The sequence below is a fragment of the Marmota flaviventris genome, chromosome 16 (assembly GCF_047511675.1).
Source record: "Marmota flaviventris isolate mMarFla1 chromosome 16, mMarFla1.hap1, whole genome shotgun sequence".
Lineage (NCBI taxonomy): Eukaryota > Metazoa > Chordata > Mammalia > Rodentia > Sciuridae > Marmota > Marmota flaviventris.
Window position 1 is genome coordinate 52,859,067 of NC_092513.1, and position 27,998 is coordinate 52,887,064.

Genomic DNA, 27,998 nt, shown 5'->3' on the forward strand with positions numbered 1-27,998 from the left:
CATGTCAGAGGCAACAATAAGCCAGGAGACAGTGGAATTATCTTTATAAGCACCAAACAAACAAACAAACAAACAAAAACTACCATTATGGAATTTTTACCTCTAAGAAATAATTTTGGAGAATGAGAAAAGATAATTTCAAACAAACAGAAATAAAGAGCTTACATGTTTGTATAAATATGTCAAAATTGACTCTACTATCATGTATAACTAAAAAGAACAGATAAAAATAGTTTTAACAGCTAAAGAAATAAAGAATTTGATTTCAGAATAATCTCACTAAAGGAAATACTAAAATATTTATTCAAGGCAAAAGGAAATAATCTCAGGCTGGGATTGTGGCTCAGTGGTAGAGTGCTCACCTAGCATGCAGGGACACTGGGTTCGATCCCCAGCACCACCTAATTGTAAAATAAATATATTGTGTCCACCTAAAACTAAAAAAATAAATATTTTTTAAAAAAGGAAATAATCTCAATGGAATGTCAAAGATTAAGGATTAACAGCTCATAAGATGGTATAAGTGGAGGTAAATCTAAACAAATATTGTATCTCTAAAACAATGATCACAATACTATTTAGATTTTAAAAAGAACACAAGACACACCATGCAATAGTATACACCTTGGGAAGACGGTAAATGGGTTAAAGTATTATAAGGTCTTAATGCTTCTGAGACAAGAGTGAAACACATGGAGTAACAAAGATTCTAAGTTTGCTCAGTCACCAAAAACAAGCCAAAATCTCCAAATCTCTATCTTTTAAGGTAGTGTAGAGGGAAAATGAAATGGCTTTTAAAAATATTTAAAAGTAATCAAGAAAGAACAAAAAAATTCATATAACAGGAATAATAAATAGAAAGTATAAAATAAAAGTTCACGTTTTGCTTTTTGCAGAGCTGAGAATCAAACTCAGGACCCTGAGGCATGTGTTCTACACCATACTACATCCCCAGGCCCAGAATTTAAAGAAAATCTGTAGTAACTTTAAATATTTCTAAATGACAAAGACTGTCATACAGGGAAAAAAATCTAACTGTATGCTATTTATAAGAGACACATAAAAAACATAAAGTTACAGAAATATTGAAAATAATAAAATCAATTAAAAAAAGGAAATGAAAAGTTACATACCATGCAAATTCCAACCAAAAGAAAACCAGTGTACCAGTGTACTTATAATAATAACAGAAAATATAGACTTCAAGACAAAATGTATTCTTAATAATAAAGTCACTTTGTATGCATCTAATAAAGTCATTTCAAAATATGTAAAATGACATTTAAAATGAGTGAAGTTACAGCTCAACTAAGTGAGATTATCCTGCGATTTTCCCTGCCTGTACTGTCTTTGTCAGATATCAGTATCAAATTAATTCTAGTCTCAGGATAATCTCAATCACAACACAGAAGCAAAACCTAAATAATATTGACAATAAAATTTTGGTATATATAAGAAGAGTATATAATATAGACTGCATAATGTCCAAATACAATATATACCAGAAATGCAAGATTGTTTTGTTTTGTTCCCAATACTGAGGATTGAACCCAGAGGCACTTTACCAGTGAGTTACATTCCTAACCCTTTTAATTTTTTTTTTTTTTTTTGAGAAAGGGTCTTGTTAACTTGCCTGAGCTGGCCTCAAACTGGTGATCCTCCTGTCTCAGTTTCTGGAGTAGCTGAGATTAGATAATTACGAGAATTTACCACATTAAAATTAAAGGGAAAACTATGACCACTTAACAGACTCAGAAAAGCATTTTTGAAAAATAGTTTAAATTCATTCTTGACAAATTGGGAACAGAAGAAAACTTCCTTTAATGGGCAATATCGTCTGCAAAACACCTTTAGCAAACAGAGTAAGTAATGGTGAAATGCTTGAAAACTTTTCTTTTAAAATAAGGATCAAAATAAAGATCGCGTCTAGAATGGCCAGCATCACCACTTCTACATTTCTATTCAACATGGAGCTAGAGGCTTTAGGCATAAAGTAAGGTAAGAAAATGAAGTAAAAGAAATAAAAATTGGGAATGAAGTAAATCATTATTTGCAGATAATATGACTATGTCTATAGAGAATCCAAAAAATGTACAGGTGATGTATTAAAATTATATCTAGTGACATACTGCTTACATATTTTGTAAGTTTTGAAAGAAATTTCAGTTTTTGCAATAAGTATGCATTTAATAGTAAATATTCTGAGAAATTATGCTTATGTGTAAGAACCAGAAAATATAAATCCTGGGGCTGGGGATGTGGCTCAAGTGGTAGCGCGCTTGCCTGGCATGATTGAGGCACTGGGTTCGATCCTCAGCACCATATAAAGATAAAATAAAGATATTAAAAAAAAAAAAAAAGAAAAGAAAATACAAATTCTGCCTGGTTAGCCAAACTACTTGTATGGACTGAGGAATATTTTTCATAAAAGTCATGCCCATGCAGAGGATGGACACTGAAGAATGGACACAAGTCCTTTATAAGGAGTGGGTGCATGCAAACACATCCTCATTCATAGGGCCTGTCACCCTAGGATGGTCACATGCTTACCTTGTATGCCTCGTCACTGACAGCCTTGATGTTGGCTTCTCTCCATTTTCCTGGTACCCCACCAATTACCTCACGATAGTTCACGTAATATCCAGTAATTTCTGCCCCTCCAGTCTTATCTGGTTGCTTCCATCCAAGAACCATCGAGTCACGAAAACTTTCAAGACAGGTGATGTCATAAGGTGGAGATGGTGCCGCTGTTGCAATATGAATAGCTCATGAGTAAGAGAAATGCACGCATGACGCTGTACATATGAAACTTGTTTGGTGCCCTGAATGAAGGTCTTGCAGTATAAAATGAAAATGTGAGACTGACTGATCAGTAACTTGGTATTAGCATGAGAAGAAAATGGACACAAAGTAATAATCTCATTGCAATTGTTATTTCAAATATTTAAAAATAGTACAATATCCTGAAAAATGATTTTTCCCATAAGAAGAAAAATTTCCCAAGGTATACATTGTTACTTCTTTATGTGGTTTGTTTTTATTTGCTCTCTGAGGAAAATGGAATGTGTACACCATTTCCTGTCGCAAATTGCGTATTTAGAATTTCCACATATTTCCAAATGTCTAGCACTTCATCATTCAGGAACACTTACCCTGGTGAGATCTCATAATTATGTAGGTTCTGTCTGCACTCAGGAAAAAAAATCTTATTTTGGAGCTCAAATGGATGCCACCTTTAAAAACTATTTTTTAAAAAGAAGGCACTATTTGCCATGTGACTTTCTCTTAGCAGATAATACTTTTTTGCCACATTATTATTTTTAAATTTTTTCTTATGCTGGGGAGGCAACCCAGGGCCACACACATGCTAGGTGAGTGAGTGCTCTGCCACTGAGCTACACCCCTAGCTCTTGTCACATCATCTTAAACTTGATGTTGGAACGTCATTCATGTAGCACAAAATACCATACGGCTGTCACTGTGTTTATTAGTGCCTAGCTAGAAAAATATTGGGAGGATATTTCAAAAGTCCTTCTACATTTATATGGCTATGCTAATCAACTTTTCACTTCACTTCTGAGCTTATTAGTTTTCAATGAAGAAAGAGAGGGTAAGGTGATAGAAATCCACCCAGCTATGCAATAGCATCAAAAATAATTCCATGAATATTTATTTGGATTATAGGAGATGAAGAAACAATCTCATTCTTATTCAAAAAGATCCTCAGAAAAGTGAAGATTTTTAAAATGAAATACATTTGTTTCTCCCCCCTACACTCACCAACTGCCTTCATAAACAGCTTTCTTTCCCTTTCTATTTCAGAGCCCTTGTGCATATGGACTCTCAACTGAAAATCCCATTCGTTTTCTTGAGTTAAAAGGACAAATAAATGTTAAAAAATAGAGGAAGTTATATAAGTGTGAGTGGGGGCAGAGAGAGGAGACAGACAGAAGCATTTAAAAATTTATCAGCATATGCTCAGCATTTCACTTGGATTAAGAAAAACATGGTCTCTTAGAAAATATAAGGCACAGGTATCAGATATCCTAATCAGGTCATTGTCACCTTACTGACATCCGGGAGTGTGGACTGTGTATCATAGACTATGGCGCTATGTGATTATAATATCCTGTTAAGCTTTTCATGACAACTCAAAGAGATAATGATTTGAATTAAATGTGAATAGTCACTTGTAAACCTAAGAATGAGCAATAGAAGTTAATAACTATGATCCCGGTCACTTCTTGATGAAATAATTTTCCTGTACATGTACTGAACATGCGGACTCCAAAGAACCTCACATGGGCTCTAATATAAGTCCTTCCTGACCTTCTACGTCTCTTAGCAAAATGAGGCCACAGGTATGTCTGCCTGACAAACCAAAAAACAAAGCTCTGGAACCAAATTCCTCTAAACATTTTATCATTATTCAGCTCAAGGAATAATGCATAAATGTCTAACCCATCTCTGATTACTTTTATAATTCATTAGTCAACAGTATTTTGAATGGTTAGCTGAAAACATAACATTCAGAATCCACACTGATGGAAGTGAACACAGATGATGAAGAATGTGACCCGGACAATGAGAGGTGAGGACACTGATGGAGACAGATGGAACGGCTTGACTTTTCAATTCTCACCTACGAGGTCCTTCTTCCTTTTCTGGGGGTCAGACTGACTTTGCCCCTTGGGAGCTGCCTTCTGTGGTGGTGGGGACAGCTCTTCCTGAACTGTTTCACTTACTTTACTCACTTCTGTTTGGCCCAGGCTGGAAGGGCTACTGGGTGGTGAAGGTTTGTTAGGTTTGCTACTGGGCAAAGCAGCTTTCTGCAAGGTTGGTGGGGAGGCTCCATGCACGCCCCCCCTGGAGTCTGTTAGTCCATCAGGTGCATCACTCAGTTCAGGCCACACCTCTGGAGACACTCCTCCCCCTACAATCGCCAGATAACAACAGAAACGCTGTGAGCCTGGAGACGTGTACGTTACTCTTAGGTAACAGAACAAACAGAAATAACATCAGGACTGCAAGCAGAGCAAAAACCATCTTGGTCTGACAGAAATCACTTGGATTTACAAGAAATAGGGAGAGCACACATTTCCCATAATGTACACCAGGAAACATTTCAACTTCTCCATATTCTGGAAAAAAGAAGAAATGAGAACAAAAAAAAACCCACAGACATAGAACAGAAACCAGTTCTATTTGCAGAACCCAGAGGGTTTTTAGTTTATACAGAAAAACAAGTCTTAGACATTTCTTGAGATAGATAAGCTCTCTTATTCAACAGAACAGGAAAAAAAGGCAAGAGACATAATATTAAAAAAGTGTACAAGAGACATCATATGAAAGATCCTGATTTCATAACAGAATTATATTCATTACTACAACAGGAATGACCTGTACCTTCCAACTTCAAGAAACATGTCTGCTATTGTCCATATTATTATAAAAAATACTAGAGGGTCAGGGCTTATGGCTCAGTGGTGGAATGCTTGCTTAGCATGTGTGAGGCACTGGGTTTGATCCTCAGAACCACATAAAAATAAATAAATAAAATAAAAAGTATTGTGTCCATTTATAACTAAAAAAATTTAACAAAAAGGAAATACTAGAAAGTAACATTTGATATAATAGAAGACAACAGACATTAAATGATCTTTTATATATATATATGTGTGTGTGTGTGTATATATATATATACATACACACACACACACATATATATATATATAGTGCTGGGGATTCAATTCAGGGCCTTGAGTATGCTAAGCATGTGCTCTACCACTGAGCTACACCATCAGCTCAATCTCTTTTTAATATGTTAGCATATCACAGATTTTATTTTTGTTGGTCTGGATTACCCGGGTCCCTTCCTACTCTATCCAAAATTGGGAGGTACATCACACACATACATAGAATTATTTTATTACTGGTTTTATTCTGTTGGTTATTTTGCAAGCAGAGATGAAACATATGATTAAGCAACCACCTTACATGGATTCTAGAAGGGTTTGTAAGAAGCATGTTAGTGTACTGTTAGTGAAAACAAGCCAAGCTCTGTTGTAGATGAAATAGCTTTTGGGTACAAGATGATCTGGGTTATGGGTGATATACCACTTCATGGAATCAGGATGGCCCTCCACAGTCCCAGGATGAGCATGAAGTTAGAATGGAGTTTCACACAATGGAAAATATCTAAGGAAATGTGGAATTGTGAAGATGAAAAGGTTATAGATGTGCAGAATCTGGGTAAGTGATGAAGATCTGTCAATGACAGCTATGGAAGGTTAGATGTCACCTAAAGCCAAAGAAAATGATCATCTAAAGATGGAAGATGGAGCAGTATGAGAAGCTTTAGACGATTTCTGGAGGCTACGGTATCTTCTTTTATAATTTAGAGAAATTCACTTTTTTTTCCCTACCAAGTTATGCATAAGAAACTTACCAATAGCAGCTTTGACTTCAATAGCTTCTGAATCCTGGGAATATTCACTAAGTCCAGCTGCATTAACTGCTCTGACCCGGAAAATATAACTCTGACCAGTCACCAATCCATGACAGGTAAATCTAAAAGGGAAAGAAAGTTTCAAAAAGACTTTCCTAGGAAGAAAATTAGGGAAGATGATTACTAGTTTAGTTGAATGGTCTGAATTTATGAAAATGATCCATTTTTCAAAAGGAAGAAAAGATCTGTAGAGAGATTCAGGTAACACATGTACTTTAGACAAGAAGGCAATTAAATCAATTTTTAAAACTGTCAAAAAATGAGGACTCCTGGTTTTTCCCTTAATATTCACCAGTATAATGGGGATAATAACACCTACATAAAAATTTCATGTAAAGATTAGCTATAAAGTAGAAAAAATATCATTACAGGGTCTAGCATACGTGAGGTATTTAATAAATAATAGGTGGCATTAATGTTATTATTAATGGCTATTTCAGGCATATGCTTATGACTATAAGGCATTGACTGCTCTTCGTCACAGAGACTGTCTCCCTACATGCCAAAGAAGGTACAATTACTTGAGAATTACCCTGGAATCTGATAATAAGATGAAAAATGATTTCCAGAATTACTATTTAGATGTAAGTATGCAATAATGAGATGGGAATCCACAGGCAGTTTCACACATACAACAACCTTACTCTCCAATTGCTCTCATGGCTATAAATAGCTGTTTCATGAATCACTGTAATATTTAAATCCATCTAAGAACTGTAGCTTGAGGAAATAACAGGTCTGCTAATGACTGTATTACTTTTAGCTTGTTCAAATATTTATAAAGGCAGCCAGTCTTTCAGTGCTTAGGGTCAGCTTGGTTCTGCCAATATTTATTGAGCCCTCGAGTGTTAGGGGCGCTGAGATATTGTGGATATGACCTTTAAGCAGCTCCGGTCTGTTTGTAGAAGGGCAGACTCTGCTACCCTCATGAACGCTCCTGAAAAGCCCCAGGAAAATGCTGGAGAGCATAGACATTGTGTTGTAAGAAATGAATATTTTACAAAATATATTTCCTTCTCCCATTCTCTCATTTTCTACAAAAGAACCAATTCATCCTATGAGGTTGTTGACCTTAGAAGAGGCCCACGCCAGAAATTGCCCCCCAAGCCCATCTGATCCCCCTCTCAGACTGGTTCTAAATCAAAGGAAGCTCAGAGTGTGGGTGCAGAATTCACCACCAGTTTAAAAGCTGGTTGAGAATACAGTTGACAACAACACCAAAAAATGACCCTCCCCACGTTAAAAACAGAGACAATGAGGTGGCAAAGCATCCAGAATGTCCCTGTGTTGCTGTTTCTTATGTCAGCTTAGCATAGGATTTAATCATGGTGATGCTTAGAATTAGTAAAATGGTGATAGTTTTCTGTTCACGTATGTTTGGTAAAGCCTATTAGGTCCTTGGAATCTGGTATCTCATTCCCTATTGAAGCCCTGAACAGAGGGGGAAGAAAGAAAGAAATAATAAAAAGAAATAGAATCAGAAAAGAGGTATAAAACGAACTCTCAGAAGAGCTGCCATGGTTTCTAAGTGTTCAACATTACAAGCCAAACTTTTCGTCCCAAATGTACTCCATTCGACATGCTCCATTTTAAATGGATTTGGATATTTAAAGGAGATGTGTGGTATTTTTCTCTTTCTTAATCTCCCTTCATTAGATGTTTGTGCTGCAGTTTGGGCCCCCAGTGGCTCTAAAACACCCCATTTAATTACCGTGAGCCCTTTACAGGGTTGTTGTTGCAGGGCTCCCACTTGCCAGAGCCAACGATGCTTGACTCGATGTAGTATCCGACCAGCTCTTGGGCATCTTTGGACTCCTCCCAGGAAACCACCACTGAGGTGTCTGTGTTTCTGCTTGGGATGATTTTGCCAGGGGGCTTGGGGATATCTGAGTAAGGAGAAAAATGGTAATAAAACCCAGGATGGTTTGGAAAAATTAACCTCATCACATCTGCATAAACACACACATATGGAAATTGTAAATAAATAATTATGTCAATAATCTGCTTTATTTCATAATATATTTGTTAAGGCAGAAAAATTTTAAGTGCTAATTTGGGAGCATCAACTAAATTTACATGCACTTTAGAAAAACTGGGGAAGTTTACTTTTTATAAACAAAAATAATGAATTTTTATTCAATAGATAGGCCAAGTACAACCATCAATTAAATATATGAGAGAAGGATGTCACCATTTTTATCTGTGTGTGTGTGTGTGTTATAAGACCCAAATGGAAGGGTTAGAAAGGAAGAAATAACAAAAAAGAATCAGAAAATAGCTATAAAATGAACTCTGAATAGATGACATTATGTGTGTTTCCAAGTGTTTAACATTGCAAGTAGATCTCTTTCCCCAAATGTACTGCACTAGATGTATTCAGTTTTAAATTCGTTTAGATATTTAAAATAAATACTCAGTTATGTATTTATATACACACAGACACTGTGGGTATATGCACGTATGCATACTAACTCCATTCATGCTTTGGAATGTTCTCTTGGAGTAAATAAGTTCACAGTTGCTCCATCTGAGGCTACACTTACCAAGTTTGTCCCCTACCACAGTCACTTCCGTCGCCTCTGAGGGTTCCCCAACTCCTGCAGAGTTGGAGCAGCGCACTCTGAAGCGGTAGGATTTCCCCTCGGCCAAGTCGAAGAGGGCAAAGCGTGGAGACTTCACTGGGAGTTCTGTGTTCACCCGCTGCCAGTTTTCTGTTCCCGCGTCACACTGCAGCAAGAACAGGGACCCCCATTGAAAGCCCACCAAGTACAAAGGGGGCTCCATTGAGGACAGGCATCTCCAAGTTTTATTTACCTGCCAACACACTGCCACCTGCTCCTAAGTTAGACTGGAGGAAAGAAGAAAGTGGGCCCAGGATTCTCTATACCAAAGGGGCTTTGACAAGCTTGGGACTTTTAAGACTTCACTTCCTTTATTAAGCAAATCGATCTACTTAAAGAAGTTTTTATTTCAAGGATAGTTTGGAGTCAGGTATTTTTATAATACATAGGGCAGATAATTGAATGTAATATGCTGTATCATATAAATTTTCATGACATTGTTGTAAGCTGTATTATTTTAATTGAGCGTTATTTAGTGACTCATAACATCATTCAGGTCCTGTGCTCAAATAACCACGTGTCTTCAGAGAGGCTGCTTCAATCACCAGATCCCATCGCCAATTTAAAAAGAATTCTTGTTTTTTTTAACATCACTCTATCCCTTGCCCTACTTTATTTCTCTCCAAAACATGTATTCCTATTTGAAATTAAATAACTTATTTGTTGTCTCCTCCACTGGAAAGTATATTCCATGAATTTAGAGAGCTGTTGAATTCACTACTCTAATCCAGAGCCTAGAACTGTTTCTGGCACATAGTAATCAACTTTTTTAGTCTGAATGAATGAGTGAAATTCAAAGAATGTGCGCTTTTTATTCTTGCACAAATTTTAGGGTAAGTCATGGGAAAACTAATTTAAAGAGATTTACTCTTAAAATTAAAATGATGCAGAGTGACATAGAAATCCTTAAATGGAGAATGTGGTGAGATTTGGTAGAGAATATAGTAAGAAAACTGTCAGAATTCTTCAGTGAGCCTTTCTTTCTCCTAGTCTACTTCCAAATGCATCCAAGGTCAGCAGAAGCAGAGATTTCTAAAATCTTGCCTGATTTTGCTACAGATATTTTTAAGGGTTTCAAAAGATTTTTCCAGAAATCCAGATTTTGTGACAGATTAACCAGCTGTCAAAGGTGACATATTTGGGGCATATAAGTTTACTAGAACATTATTCAGCATAATCTTCACTGTCTTGACTGGAGGCGTGGAATGATAGAAGGGACCCAAAGACATGGGTCTGATCCTAGTTGTGTTAATAATGAGCTACATGACCTTGGAAAATCTCATGACTGCTTTTGGTCTGGGTTTCATCATCTGTAAAATAGGCAGATTTAGTAAGGCAACCTCTAAAGTCCCTTGCATTGTCTTTTAGGATAATGTGTCATTTGTCTTTGTGATCTACTGCCTACTGAAGCGTAACTTTGTCTCAGACATTTAATTTTTTAGTTTATAGTTGTGTTTTGACATATCCCCCCCCAGGGGGATATTTCCTTAAACAATTATTGGTCGTTTATACTTTCATAATAAAAAATAATAGCTGTCTTTTGTTAGGTTAAGAACTTTATATTGTTATAACTTTGCCCCTCTCAATGATGCTTTTGAAGTTATCAAGAGATTGAATTTAGGAAGATTGAAAGGCAGCTTGTGAAATACAGGTTCAGTATTCCTTATTTGAAATGCTTGGAACCAGAAGTGCCTCAGATGTTGGAATTTTTTTGATTTTTGGAAAACTTGCATAGACTTTATTGGTTAAGAATCCTCTATCTGAAAACCTAAAATCCAAAACATTTTGAGCATCATGTTGGCTCATGATTTTGGATTTTCAGATTATGAATGTTCAACCTGTGGTTGGATTTGTGGATCTGAGCCAGACTGCCCAGGTTCAAATCCTAGCTCAGGCTTATGCTTGCTGTGTGACTTTGGACAAATGATATATCCCATCAATATCTCAATTCTCTCATCTACAAAATAACTATAATGAAAATAAAACTATGAACCTCAAAGGGTTACTTTAAGAATTCAGTGGGTTAACATGTAGAAAAGTTCCAGGCCTATGGCAAACACTATTTTCATTCCTGTGGATAGAAACAGAGCCTGGCAAGTGATATAGTCCTTATCTCTGACAGGACTGTATTTTTGACAGGGGAATGAGGGAAAGAGCTCAAGATGTAAGATACACAAGGAAAAAGTCGGGGGCTGAAAAGAATATAGGATAGGGACGGTTGGAGTGCAGAAATGGATTTATCTGATTCCCGCACTAATAAAACAATCAATCTCAATCATTTTAGGGATCACAGATATGGCATAACTAGTTGGCTGCAGGCCTGTAGACAGGTTCATGTTCTATGTGCATGCAAATCCCAGGTGAAAAGTTCCATGAGAAAATGCAAGTATAGGACTAACCCAAGAGCCAGTACTGCCAGATGCATGAACATTCTGGAAATGGAAATACACCATGGGACAGAAGTAATTCAGCAAAAATAATTTTAGACTCAGCTCAGAATGGTTTGACATTTAGACAGTTCTGTAAACACCCCCAAGTCTTTGGACACGTTCTACATCGCCAATGTCTCAACATCGTGGGTGTTCTGTAAGAGTGGACTACACCCCATGCAGCCTCTCAAATCAACATGGTACCATGAACGTCCACTTCTATCCAAATGGGTGGGCTGGTGGAAGATACTTAACATCTTTAATCACAGATTCATATGTATTTAGGTCTAGGTAAGTGAAAGACTTTCATGGAGAAATTAGAGTTGATGTGACCAGAGGAAACATTCAACAGAAGCCAGTGTTGACTCCTCAGAAAATGCCTCAGAATTGGGTTGTTGTGCTTTGTTATCACAGGAAAGATGATAATTACTGTCACAGAGGTTATTCAGAACTCCCTGTGTATCATTTCAAAGAGATGAAGAGCAGGTGTGTTTTAAACACCCCCAGGAAATGAACATTTATTTATCTACCACTCTATTCTTGCCCTCTATTAAACAAACAAGCAAACAAAAAAAGCTCAGAATGCTACTTGGGTTTTATTTTATTTGAGGCTAATATCTAGAAAATATAACTATGTACATATAAATGTTAAATATTACTTTTGTAAAACCAGACTCTTTGTTTAAAAAATATTTTTGTAGTTTTGATAGAATTTTATTTTATTTATTCATACCCAGTGCTGAGAATTGAACCCAGTGCCTCACACATGCCAGGCAAGTGTGCTACCACTGAACCCCAGCGCCAGCTCCAGCCCCCCAAAACCAGACTCTTTTGGGAAATATCCATGTTCATGTGGAAGAGATGATGAATTTATGGTTATCAGTTTGCTAGGGATAAGAAGGAAGAGAGGAATGCAGCTTAAAGACATGAGCTAAACATGAGGAAAGTAATTAATAAAGGGAAATTATGGAGCTGGGCGCTGTGGTGTATACTGTAATCCCAGCAACTCGGGAGGCTGAGGCAGGAGGATTGAGAGTTCAAAGCCAACCTCAGCAACTTAGCAAGACACCTAAAAACTCAGTGAGATCCTGTCTCTAAATAAAATAGTAAAAAAGGGCTGGGGATGTGGCTCAGTAGTTAAGCACCCCTTACTTGAATTAGGTTCAATTCCTGGTACAAAAAAAAAAAAATGGAAATCCTGGACACTCGCATTTTTAGCTCTCCTATAATTTTGTCAAGGGCCATTGATTTGAAATAAATAAAAGACCAAAAGATATCTCTATGTTGTTTTTATGTTGCTGCCTAATTTACAGATGGTTATGAAATTTATTCTCTTGCAATAATTGTCAGGGAAGGTGACCTAATAGATTTTCTGAAATTGAATTAATATTCAATTCTGATGAATAAGCATTCAAGATAAAAGAGGAAAATTATTTGCACTCCGTATTTATGTGAAAAAAGGTCCTTCTATGATTTTGCTATCAAAGTAAAATGTAAATGATAAGTTTTCATGCTAGTATACAATTTTATAAAAATAAAATTTGAAAGTGCAAAGGCTGGTTTCATTTACTGTTCAAAAAATAGGCCAGGAATGGTGGTGCACACCTGTAATCCCAGCAGTTTGGGAGGCTGAGGCAGGAGGATCACAAGTTCAAAACCAGCTTCAGCAATGTAGCGAGGCACTAAGCAACTTAGCGAGACCCTGTCTCAAAATTTAAAAAAAAAAAAAGGCCGGGGATGTGGCTCAGTGGGTAAGCACCCCCAGGTTTGTTTAATCCCCAGTACAAAACAAAAACAAAACCAAAAAAACCAAGAACCAACCATCAACCAACCAAAAAAGTGCATCATCACTACCAATAAAAATGTAAATGTTCTAATATATAAGACAAAAAGTATGTTGTTTTATCTTCTCAATTATACCCTAATCATATGTGGGTTTTTTTGTTTGTTTGTTTGAGGTACTAGGGATCGAACACAATGCCTTATGCATGCTAGGTTAAGTGTTCTACCACTGCAATCTCCCCACCCCTCATAAAAACTTTCTTAACAAATGGATTTTGAGCCTCATGTTAAGCAAACTCCTTAAACATCCTTTTCAAGAAGCCATGATCCTGTGAACCAGGGATTTCTTGCATCCCTTTGACCTGGGCCTTACCTGAAGGCTCTCCTGTGTTTCCATACTGGCAACTGGATCCGTTTCCCCAATCCTGTCCTGCAGGTTGACTCTTTTCCTTTTGCTGGGCATCAATGCTTATCAGAACTCCCCTTGAACAGGGGTGTATGATTGATTGACATTTCATCCTCATCCATTTCACTCACTCTAGGCCTTCATTGTATGTGACCCTCCCTAGTGTTCTGATCCTCAACACAAGTGTGTTTGTGAGAAAGAACTCTCCAGTGTCTTTGGTGGTTTTGTCATCCCTGACCCCACCCTACTCTCTGCACTTAGAGTAATGCTAGCTGAGCATGGTGATGAGTGAGGGCTTGCTATGCTCAACTCTCCCTCTTGTTTGAAAGTAGTGCAACTTCTCTATTCCTCTGACCTATCTACCCCATTGATGTTCATTCCCTATCACACAAGGTCAAGTGGTAGAGGGATGAAGATCCCTTAACACAGAAAGGGAGACAGAAAATCTCCAGAAAAATGCCATCATAAAGGCAATCTACAATTTCAGGAATACTTCTTTTTCCTATAGGAGACATGATTTGGGATCTGTAGTCCTCTTAAGAGTTTATGGGTGAGGCTTTAAGTTCCATAAGTCCCCTGAGACAAGAAGACTTTCAGGCAAAGTTCTACAAGATATACATCTTTCTATGGAGAGTTCATGGTCGTAAGGACGTAGAGTTCAGGATGTCCCCCTTTTCTTCTCCCTCAGTTCACTGTTCCCACAACTTTACTTCTAAAAAAAGTCTGGGAAGTGGCACAAGGTAACCTTGATTCTGGAGTCTTACCTTTTCCACAAAGTACATGATGCCCTCATGGCCACGCTGGCCAGGGGGCTTCCAGCTTAGTACCACGTAGCTCCTGGTGGCCTCAGTGACAGAGAGGTTGGTGGGAGGCCCGGGAATAATACCCTCTGAAAAACAACAAGGACAAGTGAGCATACCATCTGGGTGGCCTGGGACACTCAGAGAGTCCTAAGATGCTTCTGTCCTCTGGGAGGAATCATTAATTATGGCTCCACCGTATAAAGAAGTACCTTGTCTCTAAACATCTCCCTGAAACATCATTCATTCAATTGTTAGATGCCATTGAGTATTTAGCACACAGACCTGAGGAGCCTGGGACACGGTTTTTGTCTTTGAGTTGTTTATACTTGAGTTGATGAAAACAGAAGCTGAACAGCACAGCAAGTGGGAGCTTAGGTGCTGAAGGTCGTGAAGGTCGTGAAGAAGTGCGTGCTGAAGTCTGTGGTGTGTCACGAGGGGGTGGGGTTTGATTCTGTCATCCTTTATTGGTACTGGCACTCCCAGTGAGCTCAGCTGATTCCTTTGGTGCCTCCTTTCAGTTTCAGTGAAGTGCATATCTCTGTCCCACCCACTAGCCTTGAGGCACTTACTTAACGTTGACCTTTGGTATCTACGTATTTCCAGACCCTCACTCTCTGCTTATAAGAAAGGCCAGTTTTGCCAGCACGATGGCACAGGCCTATAATCCCAGTGGCTCTGGAAGCTGAGACAAGAAGACTGCAGGTTCAAAGCCAGCCTCAGCAATGGTGAGGCACTAAGCAGCTCAGTGAGACCCTGTCTCTGAGTAAAATACAAAATAGGGCTGGGGATGTGGCTCAGTGGTTGAATGCCCCTGAGTTCAACCTCTGGTACCAAAAAAAAAAAAAAAAAAAAAGGAAAAAAGAAAAGAAAGAAAGCCAGCTTTACCATAACTTCAACTATAAACCCAACTCTGCTGACCTTGGCTTCTGCTTACCTGGTCAAAGGATTTTGTTCTCCACCTTGTTTTAATCTCTGAGCCAGTGGAAACCCTGTCTGTGGAGAGTTCATTTGGGTCTAAACTCTAGATACACTGGGACTGCCAGGATCTGGGTACTCCTGAAATCTGCCCTTTCCTTCTCTGTGACTCTCCCAACCTCACTCTCAGACCTTCTAATTTTCTACCCAGCTAGGACTGCCAGAAACAATAGAGGGTGTCTTGTAATTTTGTTTGCCAAATTGGTACATTTGTTTATTTAATATAGTTGCTGCCTTGGCAGACGTTTTTAGGTCTGACATAAGTTGTTCGATACCCGGTTGTACCCAGTCCTGTCTGGCCTAATTGAAACTTTGCCCTGCTGTGTGGTTGTTTGTGATAGAGCCTACTTGTTCCTCATCTCACTGACCCAAACTCAACATACCCCTCAGATGCTAACCTCAATAAAATCTGATGATCAAAATCAAAGTCATGTAAATAAATTCCCCTTTGTGTTCTCTTTAAACTCACCAATCTACAACACTTGTGGGAATGCCTATGGACTTTAACAAGGGCATAATCCTACAAGTCTCTTTCTTCTTGCATGATGCTCTTGTTCCTTCTCTTGTTTAGGTTAACCTTGTTGAGTTCCCCACCACCTAACAAAAGCAATTCTTAAAAAGATTAAATTGTTTTCCCAGATAAAGCTCAAGTGTATTTCTACAAATATAAAAAATATCCAGCACCAAACAAATGTCTGGCACCTAATAAACAATTACCAACTATGAAAAGAAACATGAAAACATGATCTCTAATGAGGAGAAGAATCAATCAATAGAAACAAAACAAGAAAAGCTGCTGATTATAGAATCAGTATCTGTGAATTGCTGAATAAGATTAAGTAGACAAGGACACGGAAACAGCAATAAAAACACTCCACAGGCTCAAGAGAGTAAGGATTGAATGAACATAGCAACAGGGAGCTGTAGGACATTTCAAGTGGTTTCAAGTGGCATGTAGTCAGAGTTCCTGAAGAAGAAAAGACAGAAGAAAAGACAAGAAAGAGCAAGTAAAAATCTTCCAGAGCTAATAACAAATACAAACTCACAGGTCCTAGAAACTCTTCATATATGAAGAAAACTACACAAATGCAAATCATAATCAAATTTCTAAAACCAATAATAAAGAGAATCTTGGTAGCAGATAGAGAAAAAAGACATAACACCTATCCAGAAACAGAAATAATAACAGCAGTCATTCTTATAGTGCAGATCTGCATGACAATGGACCAAAATACTGAAAGAAAACTGTCAGTCTAAAACTCTATATTCAGTGAAAATGTTTTTCAAAAAAGGTAAAACAGAGACTCTAAAAAAATACACAATAGATAAAATAATTTATAACTATAGACCTGCAATATAAGAAAGTTAAAGGAAGTGGTTCAGGTAGAAAGAAAGTCTTAATAGAATCTGAAAAGTGGGAGATTGGAAGATGGCGGCTAATAGAGTGCACCACCCCTGTGTACCGCGTCACTGCGCAGGTGAATAACAAGTTAGAACAGCCAAAAGTTATCTTGTTAGTAATTTCCAGCAAAATTGGGGTGCACCGAAACCTAGAGGAAGGATTTCCATCACCCGAGGATCGGTTACTGGGGCTCAACCGCGAGTGAACCGTGCACCCGGAGATTCAGGCTGTTTGATCGGCGGCCCGCCCCACTGCTAGAGACTGCGGCCCACCAAGAAACGGCGTGTTTCTTGATGCAGTGCTGCAGATGCTGTGGGGTCCTGCCGGCTGTGCCCTCACTGAGCTTCGGGCTGAGTTCTGGGTTTGAGATGGGGGAAGGAAGCGGTCCAGTTCTGTCCTCCACACGGGACAGTCCACCGAGGAAGCCAGCGGCCACCATCTTGGAGAGCTGATGTCACCATCGCCAGTTTCCGACAGAATGCAGCATGTTCAGCGATAGAATAGGTGTGTGCCATTTAGCCCATCTCCCATACAGCGGGAAATCACATAAAATCTCTCCCCAGCTGTCTGGGGGCGTGATTAACAGAGTGAGCGTGAATAGAGGTGTGGGGAAAGGCACCTGATCTCCAACTCCACCCTCCCACCAGCGGCGAAAACGAAACCTGTCTCGCCAGCTCTCGGAGGAGGGGCTAGCGGAGGGAATCAAAACAATAAGGTGCCAGTTCCCAATAGCTGTGCTCCACGTCCAGGAAACTGCAGGCCCAGAGTGTAGTTTGAACTGCCGAGAGGTATCACACTGGGAAAGGCCTGGCTGGCAGGAGAAGTGACGAGATTAGAGACCAGGAATAAACCTAAGCTAATGGGTTTTGAGAGACACCAGGTGGGGGAAGAGGGAGCGGCCTCACACAGATTGTTTCCTACAGCCTGAGGGCAAAATCTTGGCCCGGAAGGCACAGCACCACCTACTGGAAGCGAAGAAAATAGAAGCCTAACAGTGTGTTTTTTTTCTTTCTTTTTAAAATTTTTTAACCTTAATTTTTTTAAATTATTTTTTTAATTGTAATTTTTATTTAACTGCATTTTATTATTTTTTTATCATTTCTTTTTCTTTTATATTCTTTTCTCTTTCTTTCTTCTCTTCCTCTCTCTTTCTTGGTTTGCTTCCTTACCTTTTCCCCATCTTTCCTCTTAAGCATGACCACCCAGATTACGTACAACTTACTAAATGCAAATAGATGAATTCTACGAATCGGTCTATAGTCCGCCTAGGCCCTTAACTACCCCCAAGTACTCCTGTCTATTCTCTTGTTAATATCTGCCTGCATTTGAGCAACCCCCCAAAGAAGCTAACATATACTAACCTCCATACCATCAAATCGCCCGACCTTAACATAAAATCCTAAGTTCAAACCTCAATTCTCTATACGCCATCAAAATCTGTAGGCCTTTAATGAAACTAATGAATTTACCTTAAATCACAATTAAATCCAACATCTCTAAACATTGTCTCCCAACACAAAGGAGAGATATTGGAACTATAAAAACCAAAACAAATTTAAAGGAGAAAACAGAAACACAGCAGTCAAACAGAGTTGGAAAGTAACGTGAGCACCATGAAAAAACAAGGGAAAAAAGGATTATAAACAATGCAGGACAACTTAAATTCACAGGAGAACCTAGAGGCATCAGAAAAATGGACAGAGAAAGAACTCAAGGCATACCTAACTCAGATGGAACAGAATCCTAGAGAAGACATTAGACAGCAAGTTCAAACAATGAAAGGATACTTTGAAAATGAATTACATAAGCAAATTCAAATGGCAAAGAATGAGCTCTACCAGGAGACAGAGATTTTTTAAAAAAATCAAACAGTAATTCTAGAAATGCAGGAAACCATAAACCAAATTAAAAACTCAAATGAGAATATTACAAATAGACTAGATCAATTAGAAGTCAGAACATCAGATAATGAAGACAAAGTTTATCAACTTGAAAAGAATATAGTCAACACAGAAAGGATGCTAAGGAATCACGAGCAATCCATCCAAGAGACATGGGATGTCATAAAAAAAAACAAACTTGAGAGTCATTGGGATAGAAGAAGATATAGAGGTTCAAACCAAAGGAATGAACAATCAATTGAATGAAATAATCTTAGAAAACTTCCCAAATATGAAAGATGGAATGGATTGCCAAATCCTGGAAGCCTACAGGACCCCAAACATACAAAACCGTAATAGACCAACTCCAAGACACATAATTATGAAGATATCCAACATACAGAACAAGGAGAGAATATTAAAAGCTATGAGAGAAAAGAGGCAGATTACATTCAGGGGTAAACCAATTAGGTTAATGGCTGATTTTTCATCACAGACATTGAAAGCGAGAAGATCCTGGAACAACGTATTTCAAACGCTGAAAAATAATGGATTCCAACCAAGAATACTGTATCCAGCAAAATTAAGCTTCAGATTTGACAATGAAATTAAAATATTTCACAATAAACAAAAGTTAAAAGAATTCACAGCCAGAAAACCAGCACTGCAAAGCATTTTGAGCAAAACACTACAAGAAGAGGAATTGAAAAACAGCACCCAAAACCAACAGTGGGAGGTAACACAGTAAAGGGAAGAAAAAAAAATAACCAAAAAGGAAAAACTAGCCATATTAAAATAAATAAATAAATAAGCATGACTGGAAGTACAAATCATATATCAATAGTAACCTTAAACGTTAATGGCTTAAATTCACCAATGAAGAGACATAGGCTAGTAACCTGGATTAAAAAAACAAATCCAACAATATGCTGCCTTCAGGAGACTCATATGACAGGAAAAGACATACACAGGCTGAAGGTGAAAGGTTGGAAAAAATCATACCACTCGCATGGTCCTCAGAAGCAAGCAGGAGTGGCCATACTCATATCAAATAAAACCAACTTCAAACCTAAGTTAATCAAAAGGGATAAAGAAGGACACTATATACCGTTAAAAGGAACCATCCACCAACAAGACATAACAATTATCAATTTGTATGCACCAAACAATGGTGCTGCAACGTTCATAAAACAAACTCTCCTCAAGTTCAAGAGTCAAATAGACCACAACACAATAATAATGGGTGACTTCAACACACCGCTCTCTCCATTAGACAGATCCTCCAGACAAAAGCTGAATAAAGAAACTATAGAACTCAATAACACAATCAATAACCTAGACTTAACTGACATATATATAATATATCAACCATCATCAAGTGGATACACGTTCTTCTCAGCAGCACATGGATCCTTCTCAAAGATAGACCATATATTATGCCATAGGGCAACTCTTAGTAAATATAAAGGTGTGGAGATAATACCGTGCATCTTATCTGATCATAATGCAATGAAACTGGAAATCAATGATAAAAGAAGGAAGGAAAAATCCTCCATCACCTGGAAAATGAACAATATGTTACTGAATGATCAATGGGTTACAGAAGACATAAAGGAGGAAATCAAAAAATTCTTAGAGACAAATGAAAATACAGACACAACATATCGGAATCTATGGGACACAATGAAAGCAGTTTTAAGAGGGAAATTCATTGCCTGGAGTTCATTCCTCAAAAAAAGAAAAAAACCCAACAAATAAATGAACTCACACTTCATCTCAAAATCCTAGAAAAGGAAGAGCAAAACAACAGCAAATGTAGTAGAAGGCAAGAAATAATTAAAATCAGGGCAGAAATCAACAAAATTGAAACAAAAAAAAAACATTGAAGAAATTGATAAAACTAAAAGTTGGTTCTTTGAAAAAATAAATAAGATCGACAGAACCTTAGCCATGCTAACGAAGAGAAGAAGAGAGAATTCAAATTACTAACATACGGGATGAAAAAGGCAATATCACAACGGACACTACAGAAATACAGAAGATAATTAGAAATTATTTTGAAACCCTATATTCCAATAAAATAGAAGATAGTGAAGATATCGATAAATTTCTTAAATCATATGATTTGCCCAGATTGAGTCAGGAAGATACACACAATTTAAACAGACCAATAACAAAGGAGGAAATAGAAGAAGTCATCAAAAGACTACCAACCAAGAAAAGCCCTGGACCAGATGGATATACAGCGGAGTTTTACAAAACCTTCAAAGAAGAATTAATACCAATACTTTTCAAGCTATTTCAAGAAATAGAAAAAGAAGGAGCTCTTCCAAATTCATTCTATGAGGCCAACATCACCCTGATCCCGAAACCAGACAAAGACACTTCAAAGAAAGAAAACTACAGACCAATATCTCTAATGAACTTAGATGCAAAAATCCTCAATAAAATCCTGGTGAATCGAATACAAAAGCATATCAAAAAAATTGTGCACCATGATCAAGTAGGATTCATCCCTGGGATGCAAGGCTGGTTCAATATATGGAAATCAATAAATGTTATTCACCACATCAATAGACTTAAAGATAAGAACCATATGATCATCTCGATAGATGCAGAAAAAGCATTCGACAAAGTATAGCATCCCTTTATGTTCAAAACACTAGAAAAACTAGGGATAACAGGAACTTACCTCAACATTGTAAAAGCAATCTATGCTAAGCCTCAGGCTAGCATCATTCTGAATGGAGAAAAACTGAAGGCATTCCCTCTAAAATCTGGAACAAGACAGGGATGCCCTCTCTCACCACTTTTATTCAATATAATTTTCAAAATACTAAAAAGCCAGAGCAATTAGACAAAAGAAATTAAAGGCATAAATATAGGAAAATAAGAACTTATATTATCACTATTTGTGGGTGATATGATACTATATCTAACAGACCCAAAAGGGTCTACAAAAAAACTACTAGAGCTAATAAATGAATTCATCAAAGTGGCAGGATATAAAATCAACATGCATAAATTAAAGGCATTCCTGTATATCAGCTACAAATCTTCTGAAATGGAAATGAGGACAACCACCCTATTCACAATATCCTCAAAAAAAAAATAAAATACTTGGGAATCAACCTAACAAAAGAGGTGAAAGATTTATACAATGAAAACTACAGAACCCTAAAGAGAGAAATAGAGGAAGACCTTAGAAGATGAAAAAATATACCCTGTTCATGGATAGGAAGAACTAACATCATCAAAATGGCAATATTACCCAAAGTTCTCTATAGGTTTAATGCAATGCCAATCAAAATCCCAACGGCATTTCTTGTAGAAATAGATAAAGCAATCATGAAATTCATATGGAAGAACAAAAGACCCAGAATAGCAAAAGCAATTCTAAGCAGGAAGTGTGAATCAGGCGGTATAGCGATACCAGATTTAAAACTATACTACAGAGCAATAGTAACAAAAACAGCATGGTACTGGTACCAAAACAGGCGGGTGGACCAATGGTACAGAATAGAGGACACAGAGACCAATCCACAAAACTACAACTATCTTATATTTGATAAAGGGGCTAAAAGCATGCAATGGAGGAAGGATAGCATCTTCAACAAATGGTGCTGGGAAAACTGGAAATCCATATGCAACAAAATGAAACTGAATCCCTTTCTCTCACCATGCACAAAAGTGATCTCAAAATGGATCAAAGAGCTTGATATCAAATCAGAGACTCTGCACCTGATAGAAGAAAAATTTGGCTCCAATCTACATATTGTGGGGTCGGGCTCCTAATTCCTTAATAGGACACCCATAGCACAAGAGTTAATAATTAGAACAAACAAATGGGACTTACTCAAACTAAAAAGTTTTTTCTCAGCAAGAGAAACAATAAGAGACGTAAATAGGGAGCCTACATCCTGGGAACAAATTTTTACTCCTCACACTTCAGATACAGCCCTAATATCCAGAGTATACAAAGAACTCAAAAAATTAAACAATAAGATAACAAATAACCCAATCAACAAATGGGCCAAAGACCTGAACAGACACTTCTCAGAGGAGGATATACACTCAATCAACAAGTACATGAAAAAATGCTCACCATCTCTAGCAGTCAGAGAAATGCAAATCAAAACCACCCTAAGATACCATCTCACTCCAGTAAGATTAGCAGCCATTATGAAGTCAAACAACAAGTGCTGGCGAGGATGTGGGGAAAAGGGTACACTTGTACATTGCTGGTGGGACTGCAAATTGGTGCAGCCAATTTGGAAAGCAGTATGGAGATTCCTGGGAAAGCTGGGAATGGAACCACCATTTGACTCAGCTATTGCCCTTCTCAGACTATTCCCTAAAGACCTTAAAAGAGCATACTACAGGGATACTGCCACATCGATGTTCATAGCAGCACAATTCACAATAGCTAGACTGTGGAACCAACCCAGATGCCCTTCAATAGATGAATGGATAAAAAAATGTGGCATTTACACACAATGGAGTGTTATGCCGCACTAAAAAATGACAAAATCATGGAATTTGCAGGGAAATGTATGGCATTAGAACAGATTATGCTAAGTGAAGCTAGCCAATCCCTAAAAAACAAATGCCAAATGTCTTCTTTGATATAAGGAGAGCAACTAAGAACAGAGCAGGGAGGAAGAGTAGGAGGAAAAGATTAACTTTAGACATGAGGTGGGAGGGAAAGGGAGAGAAAAGGGAAATTGCATGGAAATGGAAGGAGACCCTCATTGTTATACAAAATTACATATAAGAGGTTGTGAGTGGAAAGGGAAAAAAAAGAAAAAAACAAGGGAGAGAATTAAATTACAGCAGATGGGGTAGAGGGAGAAGATGGGAGGGGAGGGGAGGGGGGATAGTAGAGGATAGGAAAGGTAGCAGAATACAACAGTTACTAATGTGGCATTATGTAAAAATGTGGATGTGTAACCGATGTGATTCTGCGATCTGTATTTGGGGTAAAAATGGGAGTTCATAACCCACTTGAATCTAATGTATGAAATATGATATGTCAAGAGCTTTGTAATGTTTTGAACAACCAATTAAAAAAAGAATCTGAAAAGCAAAGAAAACAGTAAAAATGTAAATAAATATTGAGAATTCTTTTCTTCCTTTTTTTTTTTTTTGTACTTAAGATTGAACATAGTGGGCGTTCCACCACTAAGCTACATAACTGGATCTTTTAAGTTTTTTAAATTTTGAGACAAGGTCTCATTAAATTGCTAAGGTTGACCTCAGATTTGCAATCCCTGTGCCTCAAATTCCCAAGTTGCTGGAATACAGGTGTGTGCCACTAGGCTGGTGAGAACTTTTTTTTTTTTTAATTTTTAATCTCTTTGAAAATAATCGACTGTTTAAAGTCAACATAACATTGTATTGTGTGGTTTATAATATGCAATATAAGCAAATAAAATGTATAACAATAATAGCACCACAGCTGGGAGGGGAGAGTGAAATAATAATGTTGTGAATTCTTACACTACTAATGAAATTAATATCATGGTAATTAAAGGAAGGCTGAGAAAATATGTATATTATAAATCCAAGTTACTAAAAACCAAAACATAGAATTATAGTCAATGGAATAAATAAATAAAATTGAATACTAAAAAAATACTTATTACTTATTCTGAGCCAGGAATGGAGGTACACGCCTGTAATCCCAGTGACTTGGGAGGCTGAGGTAGGAGGATTGCAAGTTCAAAGCCAGCCCCAGAAAAAGCAAGGTGCTAAGCAACTCAGTAAGTAAATAAGTCTGCCTCTAAACAAAAAAGGGCTGGGGATGTAGCTCAGTGGTTGAGTGACCCTAAATTTAATCCCCGGTATTTCCCCCAAAAAAATTATGGAAAAAATTTCCAATAAACCTAATGTTTGTTTGGCTAAATTAGTTCTTCAAGGTTGGAAGACATAAGATCAATATATAAGAGACAATTGTACTTCAATATATTAGCATTAAAAATTAAAAAGCAATAGGATTAAACAATATCATCAGATATATGAAATACTTAAAAAATAGTTGACAAAATGTGCAAGACAAACATACCAAAACTATGAAGATGAGATCAATAAAAGAAATCTAAATAAATGGTGATATATCTTTGTTCATGAATTGGAGGATTCAATGTTGTTAAAATGTCAACTTAGATTCAGCAGAATCTCAACTGAAATCCTAGTGGCTTTGTTTTATTTGTGTGTGTGCGCGCAAATTGATGAGATAATTTAATTTTATATAGAAATACAAAGACAGACTAGTCAAACAACTTTGGAAAAAAACAACAACTTAAGATTAGATAATTTATGTTTCCTGATTCATATATATGAAAAAAAATAAAGCTTATAAAAGCTGCAGTAGTCAAGACAGTATCATATTGAGATAGAGAAAATAAAATTCTAGAGATTCTAGAAATATATTCATAGGCATTTAGTCATTTGACTTTGACAATGGTGCCAAGGCAAACTCAATGGGAAAAGGGCAATCTTTCCAATAGATACAGCTGAAATAACTGGAAAGACATACACAAGTAATAATACTAACAATGATAATAACTAAGATCCTTACTTCACACAGTCTAGAAAGCATTAATTTGAAATGGGCCACAGATTGAAATATAAAAGCTAATACTACAACATTTCCAGAAAAAGAAATAGAAAAAAAAAGATGTCAAATGACACAAAAATATTATGAGGGAAATGCAAACCACAACCACAAAGAAATACCTCTGTGAACCCACTGCAATGGCTAAAATTAAAAAGACTGATCATACAAGTACTAATGATGGCATGGAACAACTGGAAGTCTCATCTAGTGCTGGTGGGAGTGTAAATGGTACAATCATTTTTTTAAAAATATATATTTTAGTTGTAGTTGGAAATAATACCTTTATTTATTTATTTGTTTGTTTGTTTATATGTGGTCTGAGGATCGAACCCAGTGCCTTGCATGTGCTAGGTGAGCGCTCTACTGCTGAGCCACAACCCCAGTCCAGTACAATCATTTTAGAGATCATTTAGCAATGCCTTTAAAAATTAAACATGCACATGTCATATAACCCATCCATTCAACTCCTAGGTTTTTATCCTAGAGCACTGATAATGTATATGTCCACACAAATACTTAAGAATGCTTTTAATAGTGAATGGATAATTAATTGGAATGAATTGATACAAGCTTCAACATGGATAAATCTCAAAATAATTACACCAACTGAAGAAAATCAGACAAAAATGAGTATGATTTTATTTATCTAACATTGTGAATACGAACTATAGTGACAAGAAGCAGATCAGTTGACGGCCTGGAGATGGGGCAGGGGTGAAAAAGGAAAATCACATAGGAGCATGAGAAAATTTGGGGATGGGATGGATATATTTATTATTTTGATTATGGCCATGGCTTCTGGTGGGTACATATGTAAAATGTATCAAATTGTACATTTATTGTTTAAGAATTGCATCTCAATAAAATTTAAAAAACAAAATGTGATTCTCTGGGGCTTTGAAAGTATGACTCAGTGATAGAGTATTTGCTTAGTGTGCAGAAGGCCCCAGATTCAAGCCCCAGTGCTGCCTCCAAAATGTGATTTTCTGATCTGTCACTTCATGATCTCCAGATGTTTTAGAATACCTTTCCAAAGAATCTTAAATCATATATACTGTGCCCTCTATAGCAAAAGGCAAATTGCAGAGCAAAACATTGGCAACAGTAGCCGGGGAAGCCAGTTTTTACCTGTAGGTTCCTCTTCAGTGACAATGATCTGTCCAGTCCAGGGTGCTGAAGGGCGACCTGAACAGAGACAAAAATAAAAATAACAAACATTCACAAATTCCATTTTAAATGTATTGATAAATTGATAAACTGGCTGGATTAGTCACAAATGAGTTTGCCGTTAGTTTACTTTTGTATTTTCCCAACAAATCTTACCAAGCATGTGTATGGTATTATGGGGGGCATGGCCCCTATCTTCAAGAGATTCACCATCTGCTAGAGTCTAGGATCTTCCTGAACGGACTGAGTCCACTTTTCTGGAAATGTACTTATACAAGTTAGGTATATAACATGTATGCATGTAACTGTTCAATATGGATCTCCTGAAATATGTAGGCTTTCTTGTCTCTTCTTAAGAGATAGCTTGTATTTTGGGGAAAACGCTTCTAGAACAATTAGAACAATTATAAGCCCCCAGGTTATGAAGATAAAAAAGGACAAGGAGTGTCCATCCAGCAATAAAACTAAGCAAAAACAATTTTTCCAATTACATTTTGAGGAGTATTTTCCACCAAGGAAATTAGTTTAGATTCAGAGTAAAGAAAATAGAAGAGACAGGAATAAAGTTAGAGAAAAAATTCATTCTGCGATCCTCATAAACATCAGAAAGAGAACGATTCAACTTCTGCTTCAATCAGGGGACTTTTGGCCACAGTTTGTACAAAGACAAGAAGCTATTAAAGAAGATAACTTATCATCAACTCAACCAAATCTTATTTTGGTTGGAATTTTAAAATAGGGGTAAATGAAAGGGTGAGATGAAATTTGTAAATTTTGGAAAGAGGGAGGGAATTTTCAAATCCAGGGAAGTCTGAGGGTGGGTGAAAAGTGATTAGAGAATAATCAAGAAGTCTGATTAGACACAGGTACAGGGAAAAGGTGACATTATTTTGCCATGCCATTACATGTAATTAAGGTAAAGAATAACACTGTAAATATGGAATAGAACTGTAATCCTCCATTTGGGATTTTGTCCCCCTTTAGATATTTGGCAGTATCTAGAGACAGTTTTGATCATCACAATTGGGGATCTATGTTCCTGGCATTGAGTGGTAGAGGCAAGGAAAGTTGCTAAGCATCCTGCAATGAATATATAGGATACCTCCAACACAGAGTTATTGGCCTAAAATGTCAATAGGGCCAGGGGTGAGAAGCATAGTATAGACTGAAATTTTACTACAAAACAATTCTTGTAATGTCATTTTATGGTTCCCTTTATTGTGGATGAGCTAATAATAATAAAATGAATAAAAATGCTCTCCAGGCTATTTTTGTATTTCATTCCACACATAATGCCTGGAACTCAGATTAGCAAAGTTAATTTTCTGAATAAGATTTAAAAAAATAAAGCCCATATGAGAACGGGTGACTCAAAAACCAAATATATCTTATGTTGTCAAGCTTCT

The 27,998-nt window shown here is 37.1% G+C and overlaps 1 protein-coding gene across 2 annotated transcripts in view; it reads right to left on the reverse strand.

Annotated features, from left to right (window-relative positions):
- The window catches only part of Myom1 (myomesin 1), a 135,250-nt gene that overhangs the window by 46,110 nt on the left and 61,142 nt on the right, over positions 1–27,998 (reverse strand). The window contains exons 13-19 of one of the 2 annotated variants that reach the window (XM_027942915.3): positions 26,554–26,610; positions 14,511–14,635; positions 9,052–9,235; positions 8,220–8,394; positions 6,449–6,570; positions 4,643–4,933; positions 2,551–2,747 (exon numbers count right to left, since the gene is read on the reverse strand). In XM_027942915.3, the coding sequence (XP_027798716.2) occupies positions 2,551–2,747; positions 4,643–4,933; positions 6,449–6,570; positions 8,220–8,394; positions 9,052–9,235; positions 14,511–14,635; positions 26,554–26,610 (1,151 nt within the window). The remainder of the gene's footprint in view (positions 1–2,550; positions 2,748–4,642; positions 4,934–6,448; positions 6,571–8,219; positions 8,395–9,051; positions 9,236–14,510; positions 14,636–26,553; positions 26,611–27,998) is intronic. The other variant, XM_027942916.3, reaches the window with a different exon arrangement.